Source organism: Salvelinus fontinalis, chromosome 31, assembly GCF_029448725.1.
Source record: "Salvelinus fontinalis isolate EN_2023a chromosome 31, ASM2944872v1, whole genome shotgun sequence".
Classification (NCBI taxonomy): domain Eukaryota; kingdom Metazoa; phylum Chordata; class Actinopteri; order Salmoniformes; family Salmonidae; genus Salvelinus; species Salvelinus fontinalis.
Window position 1 is genome coordinate 26,358,944 of NC_074695.1, and position 25,226 is coordinate 26,384,169.

Here is a 25,226-nt window from a genome sequence, read left to right on the forward strand (position 1 = left end):
GTAGGTTCTAGACCTGAACCTGGTAATGAATGGTGTGGCTGTTGAACATATCGAGGAGACTAAATTACTTGGTGTTACCTTAGCTTGTAAATTGTCATGGTAAAAACATATGGATTCAATGGTTTTAAAGATGGGGAGAGGTCTGTCCGTAATAATAGATGCTCTGCTTTTTTGACACCACACTCCACAAAGCAAGTCCTGAAGGCTCTAGTTTTATCTTATCTTGATATATTGTACAGTTAAATGGTCAAGTGCTGCAAAGAAAGCTGCTGCTTGCCCAGAACAGAGCGACACGTCTTGCTCTTCATTGTAATCAGTGGGCTAATATTAATAATATGCATGCCAGTCTCTCTTTTGGTTTTAGTTGAGGAAAGACTGACTGTGCCACTTCTTGTTTTTATAAGAAACATTAATGTGTTAGAAATTCCAAATGGTTTGCATCGTCAATTTACACACAGCACCATCAGACATGCCACCAAGGGTCTTTTCACAGTGCCCAGGTCCAGAACCAATTCAAGGAAACCTACAGTATTATACAGAGCCACGAGTGCATGGAACTTCCTTCCATCTTATAAAGCGCAAGTGAACAGCAAACCTGGTTTAAAAAAACAAATAAAGCAATGCCTCGCCCCCATGTGACTGACTTGTTGTTTGTACTGACATGCATGTGTAACTGATAGATGCACACACACACATACTACATGTTAATGTTGTTAAATATATGTCAATTATAAAGTATTTTGTCTGTAATGTCTTTTTCGTTATGTGTCGGACGCCGGTAAGACTAGCTGTTGCCATTGGCGTCGGCTAATGGGGATTTACAAGCATTTCGCTACACCCACAATAGCATCTGCTAAACACGTGTATGTGACCAATGAAATTTGATTTGATCCTAATAAATGAAATCAAAATCGAATAACTGAAAAACGAAATGGAAGTGTTGATATTAGTTGGCAGGGGTCTTTACTTCAACATGTTTGTGTTTTGATGTATTTGTAATACCTTTAAAGACTTTATGACCCCTTTTCCATCTGTTTGATCAAAATTAAATTATTAAATTGTTTAGGATGGAAAATGGTTGAAAAATGTATATATGCCTTTTCTTAAGTATAAACTCTTAGCTTTCATTTGACAACAAATGTGATGTGCTCTTATGAACTTCACATGTTAGTGCTTATGGGACAGTGTCCTGTTTACAGATATCTATCAGTGGATGATTTGGAAGCAGGGTAACATTTAACAGGTGTTTAAATGTCTGTTTGAGAGTTTTAATGGTGATGATAATGATGACTAAAGTGATAAAGAATGTATTCATTCCAATGTTAAATGTAGTATTGGGGCGATGTCCTGTTTATAGATATCAATAACAGCAAAAACATTTATTCTGCCAATACTACCACTGAGCCCTCTTTTGAGACATGCCAATGGTGGCAGGTTTGACAGATTTGAAGTCTGTTGTTGTTGATATTTTATAAACAGGAAGTCGCCCCGCTGTGCATGCTGATGTCGTGTCTCTGAGTCTACCTTTTAAGTTTTCATATTCAATATCGTACTCACATCAAGCCATGTCTAATTCTGACTTTATATTATATGACACCCTTCAATGCTATCTCGCAGCATAATCTAATTGCCCCCCGGGAATCAAGATGACATTCTATGCTGAATATTATGATCAGCTAAACTAGGCCTGACCACCTTTTTTTTTACAGTTAATCATGACTGGATTGAAGAAGTAAACCTGTAAAATCAAGGATAAATCCTTGCTGCATTTGACAGCACAAAGCAATATTTTAAAGCCTTAATCTTTGAAAATGTATAACACTATTTATTTAGTGTCTGACCTTTGTCATTTCAGGTGCTCAATTTTCCAGAGTTTAGTTAGTCAGAGAGCAGAATTTTGCCTGAGAGGAGAATCAGGTCTGTCTGGAATGCAGATGCGGACCGTACACAATGTTACATCGATATATGTTTCATTGTGTAGGTGACTAGACCTCCATCAACGTTCTTCTGTGATGCCAATCTCACAGTTAGAAAACACTCTTGGATGGCTTTCTGATGTAGATTAGTCCTAGATTAGGCCTAAAGTGCTATTAGTCTAGGATTAGGCGTAATGCATGTCTGGGAAACCAACCCTTCATCTACAAAACTACTACTATCCCTTTTGGTTTAAAATGTGCACCGACGCCAAATCTAAAATGGCCTCTCTCCTTTTCTCCCCAGTCCGATGTCTGTTCTACGGCCGGGGAGCTGTCTAGGGCGTCAGGTGTGGATCCTCCTGGCCATGACCCACCTCACCCTGGATTTCTCCCTGTGTAGCCCCCTCAGTCAGGGCCTGGGGATCAAGCTCATCCCCAAACCTGTGCCTCGCCCCCGGCCCCACTCGGCGCCCCTCTGGGATACTCCCAACATTCTCCATTGGAGGACTGTGAGCACTCTGGCGCACCGGCTCCTCAACCCCGTTCCACTGCCAGACAGCAGGGGAGGGCCAGTGCTAAAGGTCAGGGGTCAAAAGTACAGGAGACTGGCACACAAAGGACAGCCATGTAAGGAGTGCCGATGGAAATACACATCGACCGAGGCATGGGATTCGGCAGCAGCGGTAGGTCTCCCCAGGGGGAGCAAAACAGACATGGTGAGGTTGTTACGGAGGGCTCGGAGACAGCTGAAATGGGACGCCGACGACAAATCTCAGGATGGCAGGACCACGACAGTGGCCGGATATATCGACTGGGGACCCACAGGGACAGAGGACAACTTTGACGATGGTGAGGGGAAAACGGCGGCCAACTCCACGCTGTCCACCAAGGCCTTGACCACTACCGTGGCCACCACCACCACTACCACCACCACCAAGAGCCCCCAGAGGACGTTCGCGGTGGTGACCACCCCACACCCTAGGAGGCTGAGCACCACCAAGGCCAGCGTCAGTTTAGGGGAGACTGTCAAACCACCAAAGCCATATGGAGACACACCAGGTAAAACTCCTTTCCTATGTTTTCTATCATGCAATTTCAAAGTCATTCATCTGTAATTTTATCCTGTTTTAAGTGCATCTGGATTTGGTGTGTCAAGGCTAGTCAGGAAGACAGCAGGAGTGCATCACGTTATTATACACCCATTGCTAACTGTTTGAAGCAAGATTTTGGCATGAATTGCCGTTGTCTGGGACAGATAAGTAAAGAATGTGTTGAATATTTGTGTAAAATAAGTGAAATATCATTCAGTGATGTAAGTGTTCTCCTTTTGACATATCTAGGGTATTGAGAGGGATGGGCCCCTCAAAATTGTTCAACTATTCAAAGCACATCTTCCCTAACCATCGGCCAATTAATATTTTAGGACACTTAATCTTTCCCCTGAATTTAGAGGAGCTATGACTCAGAGCAAACTGTTTTGTTTTATTCAGCAGTTTTTGGTTTCAGAATAGGCATATGCCATGTTTATACCTCTGTAGTTACATTGCCTATCGTAAGTATTCACCCCTCTTAGATTTCTTAACATTTTATTGTGGGATTAAAATGGATTTAATTGTAATTTTTTTGTCAACGATCCACACAAAATACTTTAATGTCAAAGTGCTAGAAAAATTCTAAATGGGAAAAAAGAAATGGAAAAATAAAAAAATAATTTATCTTGAGTATTCACCCCAATTAGTCAATACATGCTTGAAACACTTTGGCAGCGATTACAGCTGCGAGTCTATTTGGGTAAGTCTCTGAGCTTTGCACACCTGGATTGTGCAATATGTGCACGTTATTATTTAAAAAATTCTTCAAGCTTTGTCAACTTGGTTGTTGATGGTTGGTAGACAGCCATTTTCAAGTCTTGTCATTAGATCATTTCCCAGTCTCTGGTGGAAAGCGGACTGAACCAGGCTTTCCTTTACGGTTTTGCCTGTGCTTAGCTCCATTCCATTATTTTTTTTATCTTGAAAAACTCCTCAGTCCTTGATGATGTCAAGCATACCCATAACAGGATGCAGCCACCTCCATGCTTGAAAATATGGAGAATTGTACTGAGTGATGTATTTTGAACAATTTGTATTTAGGACAAAAAGTTAATTCCTTTGTTACATTTTTTGCAGTTTTACTTAAGTGCCTTGTTGCAAAAAGGATGCATGTTATGAACTACTTTTATTCTGTGCAGGCTTAGATTAGTATTGTAGAGTAACTACAATATTGTTTATTATCCATTCTCAGTTTTCTCCTATCACAGTCATTAAACTCATACTTTTTTAAAATCACCATTGGCCTCATGCAACTCAGTTTGGAAGGATGCCAGTATCTTTGTAGTGACTGGGTGTATTGACCCCCCCCCCCCCCCCCCCCCCCCCCCAAAGCCTAATTAATATGCACAATGCACAAAGGGATATTCCGATTCAGCTTTTTTTTTTTTTTTTTACCAATCAACCAATTGGTGCCCTTCTTTTTGAGGCACTGGAAACCCTCCCTGGTCTTTGTGGTTGAATCTGTGCTTGAAATTCACTACTTGACCGAGGGACCTTACACATAATTGTATGTGTGGGGTACAGAGATGGTCATTAAAAAAATCATCTTAACTCATATTATATTAGTCCATGCAACTTATTATGTGATTTGTTAAGCAAATTTCTACTCCCAAACTTATCTAGGCTTGCCATAACAATGGGGGTGAATACTGATACAGTATAACCAAGAAATTTTATTTATTTATTTTTTGTTAATTTTGTAAACATTCATAGAATGTCCATTTCACTTTGACATTATGGAGTATTTTGTGTAGATCAGTGACAATTAATCACAATTAAATCTATTTCAATCCCACTTTGTAACGCAACAAAATGTGAAAAAAATCCAAGCGGGGTGATTTCTTATGATAGGCACTATAGGTCTATTCGTTTATACGGGCATTGTATTACTGTTTTGAAAGTGTTAAATATATTGTGATTTGCAGATAGAGCATTGTTAAATTGTTCTTACCACATGCTTGTGGTACCATGGTATAATTAAATATACAGTGACAGTCAAGGGTTTTTCTTTATTTTTACTATTTTCTACATTGTAGAATAATAGTGAAGACATCAAAACTATGATTTAACACATATGGAATCATGTAGTATAAGTGTTAAACAAATCAAAAAATATTTTATATTCTTCAAAGTAGCCACTTTTTGCCTTGATGACAGCTTTGCACACTCTTATCATTCTCTCAACCAGCTTCATGAGGAATGCTTTTCCAACCGTCTTGAAGAAGTTCCCACATATGCTGAGGACTTGTTGGCTGCTTTTCCTTCACTCTGCGGTCCAACTCTTCTCAAACCATCTCAGTTGGGTTGAGGTCGGGTGATTGTGGAGGCCAGGTCATCTGATGCAGCACTCCATCACTCTCCTTCTTGGTTAAATAGCCCTTATACAGCCTGGAGGTGTGTTTGGTCATTGTCCTGTTGAAAAATAAATGATAGTCCCACTAAGTGCAAACCAGATGGAATGGCGTATAGCTGCAGAATGCTGTTGTAGCCATGCTGTTAAGTGTGCCTTGAATTCTAAATAAATCACTGACAGTGTCCACAGCAAAGCAACCCCACACCATCACACCTCCTCCGTGCTTCACGTTGGGAACCACACATACGGAGATCATCTGTTCACCTACTCTGCGCCTCACAAAGACACGGCGGTTGGAACCAAAAATCTCAAATTTGGACCCATAAGACCAAAGGACAGATTTCCACCAGTCTAATGTCCATTGCTTGTGTTTCTTGGCCAAAGCAAGTATCTTCTTATTTTTGGTGTCCTTTACTAGTAGTTTCTTTGCAGCAATTCAACCACGAAGGCCTGATTCACGCAGTCTCCTATGAACAGTTGATGTTGAGCTGTGTCTGTTACTTGAACTCTGTGAAGAATTTATTTGGGCTGCAATCTGAGGTGCAGTTAACTCTAATGAACATATCCTCTGCAGCAGAGGCAACTCTGGGTCTTCCTTTCCTGTGGCGGTTCTCATGAGAGCTAGTTTCATCATAGCGCTTGATGGTTTTTGCGACTCCACTTGAAGAAACTTTCAAAGTTCTGGACATTGTCAGAATTGACTGACCTTCATGTCTTAAAGTAATGATGGACTGTCGTTTCTCTTTGCTTATTTGAGCTGTTCTTGCCATAATATGGACTTTACCAAATAGGGCTATCTTCTGTATACCACCCATACCTTGTCACAACATAACTGATTGGCTCAAACACATTAAGAAAGAAAGAAATTCCACAAATTAACTTTGAACAAGGCACACCTGTTAATTGAAATTCATTCTCACCTCATGAAGCTGGTTGAGAGAATGCCAAGACTGTCATCAAGGCAAAGGGTGGCTACCTTGAATAATATTTTGTTTTGTTGAACACTTTTTTGGGTACTACATGATTCCATATGTGTTATTTCATAGTTTTGATGTCTTCATTATTATTCTACAGTGTAGAAAATATTTAAAAAATAAGAAAAACCGAGGGCCTTAAGTAAAATGACTGCCATAAAGATTTGCACATAGGAGAGATATGATATATACAAACATGACAGATATGGCAAACCTGCAACTCCAGATTTGGAAGTCATTGCACCTGACTTTTGGTAGGGATTTGACGACAAGAAAAAGACAAGAAGTTCTCACATGTAGACAAGAAGTTCTCCCACAAAGAAAAAAAGTTATTACGATAGAAAGCGATTTGTAGTCGTAAAATCCCTGCCAAAAGTCAGGTGACCTAAGCGCTTCCAAATATGGAGCTGCAGGTTTGCCATATCTGTCATGTTTGTGCATATCTCTCCTATGTGCAAATCTTTATGCCAGTCATTTTACTTAAGGCCCTCGATTTACATATACAAATCAAATGGTGTTTGTTTGTTGATAGTGAATTGCATTTGTGGATAGCGATTTACATTTATGGATTGGTGATTTACATTTACAAATACATTTGCAAATGTTGATCCCATATTGTTGATCCCATATTGATCCCATATTAAATGTTGTTATCGAAAATTACTGTCCGTTTGATGTACAAAAGCAATGTGTGATTTTATGGTGAAGTTTCTCCATGTGAGCTTTGCACACCTGGATTGTACAATATTTGCACATTATTATGTTTCAAATTCTTCAAGCTCTGTCAAGTTGGTTGTTGATCATTGCTAGACAGCCATTTAAGTCTTGCTATCGATTTTTAAGCTTATTGAAGTCAAAACTGTTACTCAGCCACTCAAGAACATTCAACGTCATCTTGGTAAGAAACTCTAGTGTATATTTGGCTTTGTGTTTAAGATTATTGTCCTGCTGAAAGATGAATTTGTCTCCCAGTGTCTGTTGGAAAGCAGAGTGAACCATATTTTCCTCTAGGATTTTGCCTGTGCTTAGCTCTATTCTGTTTCATTTTATCTATAATAATATTTTGAAGATAAATACACAACGCAGAGGAGGAGAGGACGAGAGTACTAATGGTCAATAGGGAATTGTCAATGTAAATACTTGGTCTTCAGTTCAACACCTATTCAGAATCTGTGGAATGTCAGTCTGTACTCAGCGCTACATGTGCCACGTTTTCATTGGTCTGTACATTGAGTCTGGAGCAGGATACTTATTATTGTTATTTGGCCATTGGCCCAGGTGCACTGCAAGGACTTCTGATTGGTCAACCCCAGGCTAGGGTGGGGGGTTATGCATGGCATCCTGTTCCTTTGTTCTGTGGAGAAAACCTGAGGACAGGGGAGGCTGAACATCCACCTCCCAGCATAACATCTATGATTTGTCCTTCTCAGATACATCTATTTTTCTCCCCCTGATTTGCTTTGGACTTCAACTGCTAACATATCCTAAAAAACTCCCTAATCCTTGCTGATGACAAGCATACCCATAACATGATGCAGCCACCACCATGCTTAAAAATATGAAGAGTGGTACTCAGTGATGTGTTGTGTTGGATTTTCCCCAAACATAATGCTTTGTATTCAGGACATAAAGTTCATTTGTTTTCCACATTTCTTGCAGTTTTGATTTAGTGCCTTATTGCAAAGAGGATGCATGTTTTGGAATATTTTAATTCAGTACAGGCTTTCTTCTTTTCTCGCTGTCATTTAGGTTAGTAAACCCTCAGTGTTTTCCTATCAAAGCCATTAAACTCTGTAACTGTTTTAAAGTCACCATTGGCATCCTGGTTAAATCCCTCAGTGGTTTCCTTCCTCTCCGGCAACTGAGTTAGGAAGGACGGACGCCTGTATCTTCATAGTGACTGAGTGTATTGATACACCATCCAAAGTGTAATTAATAACTTCACCATGCTCAAAGAGATATTCAATGTATGCTTTTGTTATTTCCTTGCAAGCATTTGAAAAACTCCCTGGTCTTTGTGGTTGAATCTGTGTTTGATATTCACTGCTCGACTGAGGGACCTTACAGATAATTTATGTGTGGGGTACAGAGATGAGGTAATCATTCAAAAATAATGTTAAACACTATTATTGCACTCAGAGGGAGTCCATGCAACTTAATAGTGTATGTGACTTGTTATGCACATTTAAACTCATTAACTTATCTAGGCTTGCCATATCATAAGGGTTGAATACTTATTCACTCAAGACATTTTAGCTTTTCATTTTTAACAAAAAAAATAAATCTCAAAAGACAATTCCACTTCGACATTATGGGGTATTGTGTGTAGACCAGTAACACAAAATTTCAATTTAATACATTTTACATTCAGGCTGTTACACAACAAAATGTTGAAAATTGGTGTGAATACTTTGAAGGCATTGTTTGGCATAGTGAAATGGGAAACGGCTATACTTCTACAGTAGACTGTATCTTAACTTTTAGCGTTGACCCAGTGGTACAGATGTTTCACTTCATATGAACCCAGCCCCATCCAGACCTATTCAGCTGGATTTTCTCAGACTGTGCGGAACACGCACTCATGACTCCATTCTATGTGCACCAAAGTTACAATCTGTTAGTTTGAAAGCCTAACACTGTAAGATCATATTTTATAACTTAGCAAGCCATGTAGGCAATAGAATAAGCTTTGAAATTATGCCCACCTGACCTGTATTGCAATTTATAATGGAATGTTTTGGGATTACGTAAACAACAACAGAAATTGTGTGTTGGTGGGGATGCAGGGCTGTGTTCGAAACAGAAAATGACCAGCATGCTTATATTCCTCAATGGCAAATCTAGGAGAGCTCAAAAAAGTACCTTATAGTTGAAGAGTGTATGTTCTAAGTTTAGGTTTAAAACAAATAACTGCCCATTTTTCCTTGTAGATCAGAAAAAGTGTGTTCTTGATTTGCTTAACACCACAGTATCACATCAAATCAAATATATCTTCCCTTCTTACATCAGCTGATATCTTAAAGTGCTGTACAGAAACCCAGCCTAAAACCCCAAACAGCAAGCAATGCAGGTGTAGAAGCAAAGTGGCTAGGAAAACTCCCTAGAAAGGCCAAAACCTAGGAAGGAACCAAGAGAGGAACCAGGCTATGAGGGGTGGCCAGTCCTCTTCTGGCTGTGCCGGGTGGAGATTATAACAGAACATGGCCAAGATGTTCAAATGTTCATAAATGACCAGTCAGCACCTCAGCACCTCAGAAGTAAATGTCAGTTGGCTTTTCATAGCCAATCATTAAGAGTATCTCTACCGCTCCTGCTGTCTCTAGAGAGTTGAAAACAGCAGGTCTGGGACAGGTAGCACGTCCGGTGAACAGGTCAGGGTTCCATAGCCGCAGGCAGAACAGTTGAAACTGGAGCAGCAGCACGGCCAGGTGGACTGGGGACGTCATCATGCCAGGTAGTCCTGCGGCATGGTCCTAGGGCTCAGGTCCTCCGAGAGAGAGAAAGAAAGAGAGAAATAGAGAATTAGAGAGAGAGCATACTTAAATTGTAACCACTAAAGCTAGTTAGAGCTAGTTTGACCACCAGAGGGATCTTTGAGAAGCATTTGATTGCCTTCAATAGTGGCTGTGTGTAACGGTCGTCGTAATCCTCCTCCTCGGACGAGGAGGAGAGGCGAGAAGGATCAGACCAATATGCAGAGTGGAAAGTGGTCATCTTTTAATTCACGTAGACTGAACACTTAACCTGTCTAGGATCAGCGTGCCGGCACCCCCCCCCCCCCCCCCCCCACTGAAAAACCAGTGCCGCGAAATTCAAAAAAAATATTTTTTTAAAATATTTAACTTTCACACATTAAAGTCCAATACAGCTAATGAAAGACACAGATCTTGTGAATCCAGTCAACATGTCCGATTTTTAAAATGTTTTACAGGGAAGACACAATATGTAAAGATGTACATCTATTACCTAAAAACACATTAGCATAATCCACCATCTTTTATTTGTCCACCAACACCAGTAGCCATCACCAATTCGGCTAAACTAAGATATTTATAGCCCCTAACCAACAAAAAAACTCATCAGATGACAGTCTGATAACATATTTATGGTATGGGATAGGTTTTGTTAGAAAAAAGTGCATATTTCAGGTAGATGGCATAGGTTACAATTGCACCCACCGTCACAAATGGAATAGAAAAACTACTTAGAGCAACTTGTTTACCTACTTACTAATCATCAAACATTTCGTAAAAATACACAGCATACACGAATCGAAAGACACAGATCCTGTGAATACAGACAATATTTCAGATTTTCTAAGTGTCTTACAGCGAAAACACAATAAATCGTTATATTAGCATAGCACATAGCACATAGCAGCCCAGCATTGATTCTAGCCAAAGTGAGCGATAACGTCAACATCGCCAAAAATATATTAATTTTTTCACTAACCTTCTCAGAATTCTTCAGATGACACTCCTGTAACATCATATTACACAATCCATATAGAGTTTGATCGAAAACGTTTATATTTAGCCACCAAAATCATGGTTAGACAATGTGAAATGTAGCTCAGCTGGTCAGAAAATGTCCTTGCGCCACTTAGACAGTGATCTACTCTTATACATAAATACTCATAAACGTGACTAAAAAATATAGGGTGGACAGGGATTGATAGACAATTTAATTCTTAATACAATTGCGGAATTACATTTTTTAATTTATCCTTACTTTTCAATACAGTTTGCGCCAAGCGAAGCTACGTCAAAAAACATGGCGTCCTAAGCCACTAAAATGTTTCGACAGAAACACGATTTATCATAATAAAAATGTCCTACTATGAGCTGTTCTTCCATCAGTATCTTGGGCAAAGGATCCTTTCTTGGGAGTAATCGTCTTTTGGTGGAAAGCTGTCCTCTTGCCATGTGGAAATGCCAACTGCGTTCGGGATGAACTGAAAAGCGTGCCCGGCTATTCACATCGTTTCAAAAATAAATGTCCCAAAATCGCACTAAACGGATATAAATTGCTATAAAACGCTTTAAATTAACTACCTTATGATGTTTTTAACTCCTATAACGAGTGAAAAGATGACCGGAGAAATATAACAGGCTAAACTAACGCTTGGAACAGGAGCGGCTCGGTGTCCTCCACGCGCGTTACGCACCAAGAAAAGACTTGCTAGCTACAGGGTTTTTTCATTTGTAGTGCCTGTGAACGCGCAATCGACCCCATTGGAATCGTCATCACGTAAAGGCATCCAGGGGAAGACGTAAGAAGTGTCCGTATAGTCATAGCAATAACAGTGCCCTTTTAACTGACTTCAGAACAGTGGCCAACATTTCTGAAATCTGACTCCATGTCAGGGAAATTGCTGTAGAATGGGCTCTGTTCCACTTAGAGACAAAATTTCAACTCCTATAGAAACTATAGACTGTTTTCTATCCAATAATAATAATAATATGCATATTGTACGATCAAGGATTTTGTGGGAAGCCGTTTCAAAAATTACCCAATTAGCATAAATAGTCTCAACAGCGCCCCCATCCTCAACAGGTTAATATACAAAACAACAAACGTGACAAAACCGCAAACAGTCCCGTGTGGTACTAACACTGACACGAGATACAAACACCCACAAAACACACATGAATCCCAGGCTGCCTAAGTATGATTCTCAATCAGGGACAACGATTGACAGCTGTCTCTGATTGAGAATCATACCCGGCCGAACACAGAAAATAACACATCGACAACCCACCCCAACTCACGTCCAGACCAACTAAATAAAATACAAGAAAAAGGAAAAACAGGTCAGGAACGTGACACTGTGCTAGAGAATTTAAAAACTTTTTTTGTAAGAACATAGTACATGGGACTGATTTTAAGAAATGTTGCTTAATTAATATGATTAATATTATGTTGTTTCTATTCCAAGAAAAATGAAAAACCCTCAGGGTTTCCGTTAGGATGAAACTGAAAATATGGCACTGTACAACGTGACGGTCGAGAGTAGGCTACAATATTAAGTGCATAACATTTCCACATGAATTAATTATCTTTGAAAGACAGGGTCCTGAAAAAGGGACGTTTCGTTTTTTGATGAGTTTATAATTCTAAATTAATAATAATAATAATATTCGCTTTGTTTAAGAAATAACAATATTTTGGATATTATTTTGTTTTCAAATAACATAAAATGAGCAAGAAAAAGGCCATTCTTGAACATTGGGTGAGACATTGCTACTAATTTGTAAATAAAGCCAGTGTCACGCTCGTCGTAGTGAGGAGACCAAAGCGCAGCGTGATGTGACTACATCTTCTTTAATGAAACGAAGAACACTTAACAAACTAATACAAAACAACAAAACGAACGTGAAACTAAGTATAACGATGGCAGAGATACAACATCTCATAGACAATCACCCACCAACCAAACTGGAAAATGGCAACCTAATTAGGATCCCCAATCAGAGACAACGATAAACAGCTGCATCTGATTGGGAACCAATCTAGGCCACCATAACCTACATAATGCCTAGACTACACACACACACCTAGACATACCCAAAACCCTCCCTAGACAAAACAAAAACACACATACCACCCTCGTCACACCCTGACCTAACCAAAATAATAAAGAAAACAAAGATAACTAAGGTCAAGGCGTGACAGACAGTTTGTTATTTAGAATGATTCTGTTTTTAGAGGGAGAGAAACCAAAAACCTACAGTCATCTCATGGGTCTCCCAGTCAAGGTCAGCACAGATATTGAACCAGCATCTGTAGCAACATAGCTTGCACTGCGATGCAGTGTCTTAGACCGGCTCTCAGGCGCTGTACAACGTGACTGGTCGGGAGTAGGCTACAGAACTACAGTAAGAGCAAAATAAATCTAACATTTCCACACCCTAATTGTAGTCTAAGTTTCTCTTAGTGTAACAACAGTTTTGGTTCGTAATACTGAAGCCGTGCACAATTATCAGTTTCTATTTAGGGTTATGTCACCCATTCATTGTCAGTTAGAGAAACAGTAGCGCCTTGGGACCCAAAAGCATAATCAGTGCTCTAACTCCCCCTTGCGTTGGTCTGGAGCAATGAAGTAGTGATGCAGGGTACCGTACTAAACCACAAGTCCCGCAGCATAATCTTAAAACTTTTTGTTGAGCAACCACTGTAATTTGTTCCTGAATATATACTGCAAATCAGTTTCACAAAAAATATATAACAATTTTCTGGCTCATGAATAGCTATGACTAAGGTCACTTTTTTGATTCTGTGTTCTGGCATATTTATCAGTATGTTCCACCTTTTTGCCTAACCGCACATGGTTCCCAACCCATATCTCCACAGATGGCCAGGTTTGGAGTCACTTTGTGCACACCAAGAAGGCAGCAGATTGCTCGGTTTCAAACATTGTTACAATTAGTACGCACTTTGGATCCTCATACCCCAGCAGCGTAGTCCATCACCGGACACACACAGGATTTATACAGCTGAGAATAAGCACATTAACCAAGATCCTTACTTAGGTAGACCCCAATGCTCTGCCTGCAGAATCTACCAGTGATCTAATGCCATCTTCAAAGGTCATGTGTTCATCCAGAGTGAAACCAAGGTATTTATAGAGCACAGTGTAGAATAATGGGGTTGTACCAAAACAAAAATTGTGTGCACTTCTCTGCACTCCCTTCTTTATGAAATGATCAATCTGGGTCTTCTCTTGATTTAACGCAAGTCTCCATTTATTACACCATCAATTAACAATATTCAACATATTCTGGAGGTCATCTTCGGTTTCTGCAAGGAGAACTATGTCAGCAGCATACAACAAGATGCCCAGGAATATATCCACAACTTCAACACCAAGTTTAGCATATTTGATTTGTAGGGCTAAATCATTGACATGTACTGGAAATAAAGTGGGCGAGGGTGCGTCTCCCTGCTTTACACAGTGAGAAGTTGGAAATCAGCCAGTCCTTACGTCATTGGCACTGGTCACCTTAATGTTTATATATTGTTTTACCCACTTCATATGTATATTCTGGTCTCTGTAACTACTTCTGTAGACACCTTTACTGTTCATATACTGTCCTTGTCTATACACACAATCATATACATGCACTGTATATACACTGCTCAAAAACTAAAGGGAACACTTAAACTGTTTGGGCTGCAGGGGCAGTATTGAGTAGCCGGATAAAAGGTGCCCATTTCAAATGGCCTCGTACTCAATTCTTGCTCGTACAATATGCATATTATTATTACTATTTGATAGAAAACACTCTAGTTTCTAAAACCATTTGAATTATATCTGTGAGTAAAACAGAACTCCTTTTGCAGCAAACTTCCTGACAGGAAGTGGAAAATCTGAAATCGATGCTCTCTTCTAGGGGCTGCCTGTTAAAGTCCTTGATATTTATTAGTTTAGATGCACTTCATACGTCTTCCACTAGATGTCGACAAGGAGTGAGAGAAGAAATGAAGTGTGTAACTTGATCTGGGCTCGTATAATAGCTCTTTGTATGACGTGTCACCAGTTTCCTGTTTTCTGGAGAGCGCGTCAAGGGACCTGGATTTGCCTTCTGATAAGCTGTCGTTAAGGACCACTAATATCTCCGGCTTTGATTTTATTTGATTCATGTGACAATATCATCGTAAAGTATGTTTTTTCAATATAGTTTAATCAGATTATTGAAATTTTTTCGGGAGTTTTGCCGTGTTCCGTTCTCTTTCGTTCGTTGACATGGAGAGATTCGCGCCACTTGGCAAGTGTGCTTGCTAAATCGAGAGGGAAAAAGGCCGTTCTAAATCCAAACAACGATTGTTCCCGACAAAGGACCCCTTCTACAACAATCTGATGAAAGATCAGCAAATGTAGGACCCATTTTATGATGCTATTTCATATATCTGTCGAACATGTTGTGCTAGTCGTTTGCGCCCAGCTTTTGGGTACTCTCTCGCTATACCTAAGCTGGATGTCGTAATGAAGTTATTTTTAGAATTCTAACACGGCGATTGCATTAAGAACTAGTGTATCTATCATTTCCGATACAACATGTATTTTTTTGTTATGTTTATGAATAGCTATTTGGTCAAAATATGTGTGTCAGAAAAAGTGTCAGCAAAATATCCAGACGTTGTGGGAAAAAGATGCTACGTTAGCACAATGTATAACCACTGATTTCAGCTCTAAATATGCACATTTTCGAACAAAACATAAGTGTATGTATAACCTGATGTCCTTGCTGAGCAGCATTTCAGGTTATGTCGATATAGGACTCATTTTACTGTGGATATAGATACTTTTGTGCCTGTTTCCTCCAGTATCTTCACAAGGTCCTTTGCTGTTGTTCTGGGATTGATTTGCACATTTCACACCAAAGTACGTTCATCTCTAGGAGACAGAACGCGTCTCCTACCAGAGCGGTATGACGGCTGCGTGGTCCCATGGTGTTTATACTTGCGTACTATTGTTTGTGCAGATGAACGTGGTACCTTCAGGCGTTTGGAATTTGCTCCCAAGGATGAACCAGACTTGTGGAGGTCTACAATTATTTTTCTGAGGTCTTGGCTGATTTCTTTTTATTTTCACATGATGGCAAGCAAAGAGGCACTGAGTTTGAAGGTAGGCCTTGAAATACATCCACAGGTACACCTCCAATTGGCTCAAATGATGTCAATTAGCCTATCAGAAGCTTCTAAAGCCATGACATAATTTTCTGGAATTTTCCAAGCTGTTTAACCTGTTTGGCGTGCAAGCCCGACGTCGGTACACTTATGACAACAGCCAGCTCAAAGTGCAGGGCGCGAAATTCAAAAGATATATTTTTTAAATATTTAACTTTCACACATTAACAAGTCCAAGACACCAGATGAAAAGGTACACATCTTGTGAATCAAGCCAACATGTCCGATTTTTTAAATGTTTTACAGGGAAGACACAATATGTAAATCTATTAGCTAACCACGTTAGCAAAAGACACTACTATTTTTACTCCATCAGTTTTTTACTACATCAGTAGCTTTCACAAATTCGACCAAATAAAGATATAAATAGCCACTAACCAAGAAACAACTTCATCATATGACAGTCTGATAACATATTTATTGTATAGCATATGTTTTCTTAGAGAAATGTGCATATTTCAGGTATAAATCATAGTTTACATTGCAGCTACAGTCAGAAATTGCACCGAAAGCAGACAGAAAAATTACAGACACCAACGCCAAATAACTAAATACTCACCATAAAACATTTCTGAAAAATACATAGTGTACAGCAATTGAAAGACAGGCATCTTGTGATTCCAGACAATATTTCCGATTTATCAAGTGTTTTACAGCGAAAACACAATATAGCGTTATATTAGCTTAGCACAATAGCAAACATGACAACAGCATTGATTCAAGGCAAAAATAGCTATAACGTATAAACCACCAAAATATATTAATTGTTTCACTAACCTTCTCAGAATTCTTCAGATGACAGTCCTGTAACATCATATTACACAATGCATATAGAGTTTGTTCGAAAATGTGCATATTTAGCGGCACAAATCGTGCTTATACAATGAGAATAGTGTCCATAACGTCAAGCAATCTGTCCGGCGCCATCTTGTAAAGGCACCTTTTCTTATCGAAAACTATTCATAAACTTGACTAAAAAAATATAGGTTGGACAGCAATTGAAAGACAAATTAGTTCTTAATGCAATCGCTGAATTACATTTTTAAAATTAACCTTACTGCGCAATACAGGCTGCGATAACGCAAGGCTACACTGCAGGAAATGGCGTCTTATGCATTTAACATTTTTCAACAGAACAATGAATTATCAGCATAAATAGTTCTTACTTTTCGATGAACTCCCATCAGAATCTTGGGAAATGTGTCCTTTGTCCAAAAGAATCGTTGCTAGGTTGGAGAACTTCGTCTTCAACGTTGCAATTAGCAGTAAACAATAGCCATGTGGGCCAGAGATACCCAACTTCCTAAAACGTCACGAAAATAAATACCCGAAAATCGCAATATACTGACAAACTGATATAATTCGGTTTAAAATAACAACATTACGATGTCATCAACACCTATATCGAATAAAAACAGAGCCGGATATATCTAGGAGTTAATACGGGAGCTTCTAAAATGACATGCCAAGACCCTCCCTGCGTCAGAGCGAAGAGTGGAAAGATGGGACACTTCGGTTCCAAGCAATTTATAACCTTTGGGACCTACGTAGAAACTCCATTTCAACTCTCCCTATTCGCTGACACCCAGTGGAAGGTGTATGCAGTGCATCTCAACCAATAGAGGACAGGCAAATTAATACACAGGTCTCAGAACAGCCAGCAAAATTCTGCATTCTGACATACACATAGAAAAAATTGCTCTAAGTCCAGTTCTGTTTCACCCACAGATATAATTCAAACGGTTTTAGAAACTAGAGAGTGTTTTCTATCCAATAGTAATAATAATATGCATATTGTACGAGCAAGAATTGAGTACGAGGCCTTTTTGAAATGGGCACCTTTTATCTGCCTACTCAATACTGCCCCTTGAGCCCAAAGAGGTTAAATGCACAGTCAACAGTGGATGTAAACTTCTGACCCACTGGAGTTGTGATACAATGAATTATAAGTGAAATAATCTGTCTGTAATCAATTGTTGGAAAAGTTACTTGTGTCATGCACATAGTAATGTCCTAACCGACTTGCCAAAACTATAGTTTGTTAACAATAAATGTGTGGAGTGTTTGAAAAACAAGTTTTAATGACTTCAACTGTAAGTGTACGTAACCAATATAATTTAAATAGATTAAATGTAATATCAGTGAAGCACCTAGGTGCCCAGTAACAGGCTCTGACAATACTCCAGATGCTGGCTGATTGTTCCCGGTGATGTTGTGCTAGCTCCGCTCAGGTCTCTCAAAGCCGCGCAGATGGAGCTGTCAGCTTCATTATGGATATGAGATGATTAAAACTGCCGTCCATCCTGCTGGCTGATCGCTCAAGTCTCGTTATCACGTTCTGAAGTCGAGAGGTTAAACGAGGCAGTGGAGTCAATAAGTAAAAATGAAATTCCACCAAAAATGTGATGAATGCATCGAGAATGTATAGAACCTGCTGCAGCTGCTAATTCAGGTCTTGTTATCACACTCTGAAGAGGTGAGGTTAAACGAACAGTCAGTTAAATAAGCAAGGCCAGAATCCACCCGAAGCACATATAAAATGTACGTTAAGTACAGTACTCGAGTGCTTCAGTTATGTATCTATATTTAAAGAGGTATGCAAATTTGGCAAACGCCACGCCACCAATGGTACATTGTGACCTCTGAGAGCCTTGTAGAGGTGTAGGCTACAATAGAGTGAGAGGCTCTTCAGGCACAGAGACATAAACTTTCCACACTGGTTACCATGGCAATCTAATAATCTCACCATTACTCTATATTGACTCTCGATAAGCTGGGTAAAAATGAATTTTCTTCCCAAGCGTTAAATCTGGACTTAAATGCTGATGCCTGGTGACAGCCATGCAGAGTCGAGCCTTCTGATTTATAGAAACTCGGCCAAGAGGAGATGAAGAGTAGCCAGAATGAACAGATGCTGTTTTACTTCATGTTTCCAATGCTCAGCTCTTTCATGGCAGACATCTCCTCTGAGAGGAAAAGGTGCACTACTGGCAAGCGACCATTTGAAAAACCTTTCGTTGTTTCTGTATTGGCTAGCTAGACTCCAACACCTTATTTATCCAAACAGGTCAGGAGATAGCAAATTGTTCCTTTACCCAATGTCAACTAGAAATATGAGGTGTTGGTGTACCTATTTTAGAATGCAATCTCTAACAGCAAATATTCACAGTGCACGTCATTTGTTTGTTTGACACAAATTCAGACAGCATGAAGAAACATCAATATCAAGTCAGATAATTGAGTGGGGAGGATATACGAGGGATTACAGTTGAATACATCACACTCAAAACTTTCTCTCTGTTATGTAGTCCCACTTGTTAGTGGCAATCCCCTTTCTGTACTTAAAAAGTAACACCCTATACAAAGCATTGATTCGATGAAAAAATAGTTCTGTCAAAATTGACTACAAAGTGTAAGTAGGATAATTTTGGTCATAAAGTCAGCCTCATCTAAAAGTTTGAAACATCCGTGCATCACAACAGGTAAATGAAGTTTAGGTGTTAATTTGACGATGTTCATTTGCCAACTAACATGGGGTGAACAGCTGCAGTGATGGCTCTCTATCCAATAGCATAGAGAGTGAGACAGATCTGCCCATCAGCTCCGACTTTGTTTAGATAAGACAAAACATTGCAAATTCTTTTCCTTGAGAAATACTGCACCAACACCTTAATTAGATGTAAAATTGCGCAACTAAAACATCCTTGGCAAAACCATAAAAACAAATCACAGATTTCTTGAAATTTCTTGGTCAGGAAACACACCAGGACTGAAATCTTGTTTTTCTAATGTGCAACTGAAAGACACACATGCCAATTGTTGTGTTCAGTGGCTCTTTAACACTAGAAGAAGTATTTCATAGTCAACTGTCCCCAAATGAAGTACAGGCATGCATGACAACTGCATTTACTGGTAAGTAACAAAATCATCGGAACTTGCGCAAGAGTCTGACCAAATCTCCTCGACTGTCAAAGTTTGCTATCTAGAGTGATTGAATTATGCAGTGCTGCCTTTGACATTGGGAGAAAAGGTGAGTGGAATAATTGGCTCTGATCTTGCGCTCTCTCTCTCTCTCTGTCTCTCTCTACGTCTCTCTCTACTCTCTCTCTCTTCAGAAGCACCCTCTCTTCTTCTGTAAGTGTTTTAGATTGCTCGGTGACTCAGTGGAAATCAGGTCAGATTGACACTTTGACATCAGCGTTAATTGGCAATTGTGAGCCATCAGCAGGCTTCGACAGAAGGTTTCCCCTGCCCCATCTCTCCCTTCCCTCCCCGCTCAGGTACCACGTTTGGGAGGATGGATTGGAGAGGGGCAACGGGGAAGAGCGGAGGGGATAGGGGGGTTAAGTCTCACTGCATGTCAACCCTCACACACTCCAGGAAGTTTAATGCATTATAAATAAGGGACAGATTCCGTACATTTGCAATGGGTGGGAGGAAGGGAGGGCTGGCTTGCTCTCGACAACATCTCCATTCACAAATAGGGGCTATTCCCACATTTTTCATGAGCTTTAATTCTGCTAGCGGACGTGGGCTGTACGGCGGCATTAGGCCTTAATGCTCAATGGCCATTTAGAATGATTGCCTTATAGCTTCAAATAACTCCTTGCTTAGAAACTGAGTTCCACATATTTTTCCTTTGCTCGGCAATGGCTGGTTATGCTTTTGTTATTGAGGCAATTTTGGGAGGACAAACCCGCTCAAAAGCAGTTCCCGCACAAATGGTCTGATAACAGTTTAAAATCGATGCCCACAAGCAATTCAAATAGCCAGGCTATGAAATTGAGCAAGGGTCAAGGGTCCCCTGTGATGGGAAGCTAAACCAATGTCCATTTATAGGGGAGAACACAGTTTCTGGTTCAAAAGTGGATGGCTTCATTACTAAATCCACTGTTTGCTTCTGGTACCATTGACTTAACAGGTGAGCGTTTTCAGCTTGATGTCAGTGTTCCATCTCATTATCGAGGTTGGCAGTATGTTTTTTGTTGTTGTTGCCAATTAAGAGCTATAGTGCTGCTAGATTTTTATCAACTGGCTGTGGAGTTTTGCCACAGGCTTTTATCCACTACTTTTTACTTAACTGTATGGGCATACACATAGGGTACTGTACAGTATATATGTATGTGTATGATACATTATTTACATCTGTTGCTGATATTATTTTCTATTGTTCTCCTTCTGGGTTGGGCTAGGTAGTCTTTAATAAAGGCAGATAGTGAGATTTTCTTAAAATGCCATGCTTGTCAATGGCGTGTTCATCAAACTGTCAAGACCTTGAAGGTGAAAACCTCATTTATTTCTCTCCGGGAGCTTTGGTGTGCCCAAAACTCTGCTGACACAGGGGTCAGTAGCTCTTTCTATCCCTCTCTTATTCTCTCTCTTTCCCATTCTCACTCCCCCTCTCTTTGTCTGGCACTGATTCTTCCAAACAAAACCTAACCCAGCACCTCTAAAGCAAGGTGACTGCTAAAGGTAATTTTTCAGCCTCACTGCTAGAGCACAATGCATTTGAGCTAGCAGGACCAATTTTCTCTCCCTTAAACTGGCAGTTCTGGTCAGGGATAGAGAATCATCTGGACTGTCTCCCGGTTGTGTCAGTGGAATCATTATCTGACATTATCTTGTCTTGTTAATGCACTGCCCTAAAAGTAGGTTGTAATGAGACCTAAGACTGTATTTGTATGGCCAGGGCTTCAGCTTGATATGAATTTGGTATAAGCTGGACATCTGCCAGAGAAGCCTTTCATGCCGACATGAATGTAAAACGAAACAATTCTCCATGGAGACGTGGACTATCGATCCATGATCTATTATCCATGAACTTGGACAGGTGTTCATTTATTACTCCACACTTTCAACTTAAGCCTTGATGTCAGCCAGGAAGGGAGGCAGGGGAGTGAGCAAGAGAGAAAGATGCAAATGATGTCTTTGCAGCAGAGGGACTGATTGTGGCGAAGGAAGGGAGGCATTCCTGAGACAGCCAGAGAAATCATTAATCCAAGGTTGACCTGGCTGCTTTGTGCCCTGCCCACAGAAGTTTGTTATCCAAGGGAATGTATATGCACAATGAGGGAGCTAGCATTTTACCATGACTGAGTGGCCGCTCCTTTTGAACTATCCCGAAGACTAACTAGACTGGATCAGCAGACAATCACCTGGCTGATGAGGGTTTGGATATATAGGCCCGCAAGGACGTTTTCATCATGAAGAACTTGGCGTTCTGCTACATGTGGTCCACTCATTGCTGGTGAATTGCCCCCCCCCCCCCCCTTCCCAACCCCACACCACCTCATCATACTGTATGTCGGCCATAGAGAGAAATCTGTGGTGCTGACATGCACTGCGTCTGTGTCTGTAGATTACCTTATTCCTCCAAAACTGAGGCATCAGCACCTTGCAGGGTTCTCCAGGGTTTTAGTAAAACAATACAGTGTTTTGTAGTTCAGTCATACGAAATTATTCGAACCAGCGAAACATCTGGAAGTCCGCATCTGTTTTTCGGCGTTGTGCAAAAGCAAGGCTGCGATTGGTGGATGGAGACTCATGAGAGAGGTGGCACCACTGTGAACCATGTTATATACCCTGTAGAAATGTGCAAATGTTTTTGTTTGTTCTTATTAGCGCCTTGGTACACATTAATTGATACTGTGGCGGATGTTTTTTCAAAATTCTAAATATGTTACAGGATCCTAGGCTTTTTTTTTTTTTTTACAAAAACTTCTGTAATTGGAGAAAGTAACGGGAAAGTAATCCTGCTTTGAATGTTGATAACCCCAATTTTGAGTTGGAACATAGCTAACACAAAATATAAACTTAAAAACTGTCTGGGTTCATCAAAAACAGCTTAGGCATGGATAACATGTACATTTGTATTTGAACTGAACTATAGGTTATTTTGAGGTAAAGACTGAGATTAAGTTTTGACAAGTGAAAAGTGTTAGTACTTTTAATTCACTTATAGGAAATCAGGGAAGAGTTAAGAAACTCAAAGTGAGGTTTACGGTTCCCACCAGTTCAGGAGAAGTTGTAAAAATGTTGTACAAAAAAAGATAACTAAACTAATATGCAGGTGGTTGGCTTTGATTGAAATCTTTATAGATCTGTTAAATAATGAAGAGAGTATGATCAATACCTTCACAGATATCTTCCTCTGAGCTTCAGTAGATTGCCCTTGGTGTTATGTGGAGCGCATATGGTTATTCAAAAACATCCTTAAAATGTTACTAGTTTTCTGTAACATGGCAAATTACTACCGGCCTTTAAAACCGTTCCATTCGTAACTAAGCGCTTCTTTGTGTTTTGTGTCCTTCTTTCTTTGCAGGTCTGGCAGTTCACCAGATTATTACAATCACTGTGTCTCTCATTATGGTCATCGCAGCCTTGATAACTACGCTTGTCCTTAAAAACTGGTAGGAAAGATTCCTTTACTTTGCAATTACTTCCTGACACACACACAACACATCGCTTTTGAAAGTTTCAATTAAGCTTTTACCAGAGCCACTCATCCACAGTGGTACAAGGTATGATTTTATGTTTGTTTCTTGTCTTTGGTACGTGTTTTTGTAGCTGTGTACAGTCGGGGAATGGCCGTCACAGTAGTCATCAGCGGAAGATCCACCAGCAGGAGGAGAGCTGTCAGAACCTGACCGACTTCACCCCTGCCCGAGTGCCCAATAAAGTGGACATCTTCACCGCCTACAACGACAGCCTGCAGTGCTCGCACGAGTGTGTGCGCACCGCCGTGCCCGTCTACACAGACGAGATGATCCAGCAGACCCCTATATACAAGACAACCTATAACGGAAATAGGTACGCCGGCTTTAAATCGCTCTCAGCGCTAGGTTTCTGAGTCAGTTTGATCACTGTTTGTGTAAGTGCTTCCCTCTCACTTTTGGGTTGGTTATTATGAGCAGTGTTGGGGTCGTTACTCAAAAAGCAAAAATATTACCTGTAACTCGTTACTTCTTTCAACAATAACAAATTACTTTACTTATTACTCCCTGGGAAAAGTAAAACATTACCCCCCAAAACGTTGTGCATCCTCACACAATGTAAACGTTATGTAGGCCTATACACCAACACAAGTAGCCTAATAATGAGCAACACAAAAAAGAGGGTTATTCTACCGTGGATAAGGGCAGCATTTCTGCTACATACCTAGCTACAAGCTTGTTTAGCTCTCACAGTTTGTCCTCCTCAAAACAAGCCTTGATTGTTTGTATGAGGTAGGCCTACAGTCATCTTCAGCAGAAGTGTTCAGGCCTTGTGGTTCTTTCGCTCTGGGTTTTGTCTTGGCGTGTTGCTTTTGAAGGTGCTTCAAGAGATTGGATTGCGTTTCTAGCAGTGGAGAGGTGTTTCTCTCCTGGGCACAGTTAACATTTTACAGTTATATTCTTGTCATTTTGTCATCCTACCAAATCAAAGTAATGGGAGTACTTCCATGCTGAGAAACAATGTTTTAAAAGCTTCTGCCATTTTTGAACTAAAACGGTCAGTACTGTAGTAGGGCATGCGTGCGTAAACAGGAACTTGGTGAGAGGACGACAGAATAATCATCACATATAATAACTATAATAGGAATAGGATACCTACTGTATCTTTGATCAATAACGGTAATATTGTTTCTCAAATTGGTACAGTACTCCGTTATATTACTCGTTACCGCAAAAAGTAATAGTATTAGTGTAACGCGTTACCCCCAACACTGATTATGAGTCGGGACAGTTGTTTCTTCTGGTATAATCACATATTTCGGAAAAAGTCCTTGCCCTAAATGGTGTAAATCCTCTTTTTGTAAGTGGTATTGTTTTCCTTGCAAAGTACCTCTATATAGTGTCTCCTGGACTCAGGTTCTCATTATCTTTGTGTCTCAATCCTTTGTCCTACAGACCTTCTCCCACTGAAAGGCAGCTGATTCCTGTGGCCTTTGTGTCAGAGAAGTGGTTCGAGATCTCCTGCTGACTATCTGAAGCTTTTTTTACATCACATGGATTGAACAAACTTCCTGAATTTATGCTCTGGTGAGTACTATGTCACTTTCCCCTCCGCAAATCCTTTCCTGAGCCTTCCCAACCTTGATCACTGTGGTGTTAGTGTCCCAGTTTGGGAATAGAAGGGAAATGGCATATGGTTGTTATTTCGGCAAGGATTTTTCATAAACTGCCCTGGAAAATTGTATTTAACGGCAAGATCACCAAAGGTC

The 25,226-nt window shown here is 40.1% G+C and overlaps 1 protein-coding gene across 2 annotated transcripts in view; it reads left to right on the forward strand.

Annotated features, from left to right (window-relative positions):
* Window positions 1-25,226, forward strand: part of LOC129829954 (adherens junction-associated protein 1-like) — a 69,381-nt gene that overhangs the window by 36,987 nt on the left and 7,168 nt on the right. For both annotated transcript variants that reach the window (XM_055892012.1, XM_055892013.1), the window contains exons 2-5: window positions 2,221-2,975; window positions 23,346-23,433; window positions 23,591-23,833; window positions 24,913-25,044. In XM_055892012.1, the coding sequence (XP_055747987.1) occupies window positions 2,221-2,975; window positions 23,346-23,433; window positions 23,591-23,833; window positions 24,913-24,985 (1,159 nt within the window). In that variant the 3' untranslated portion in view covers window positions 24,986-25,044. The remainder of the gene's footprint in view (window positions 1-2,220; window positions 2,976-23,345; window positions 23,434-23,590; window positions 23,834-24,912; window positions 25,045-25,226) is intronic.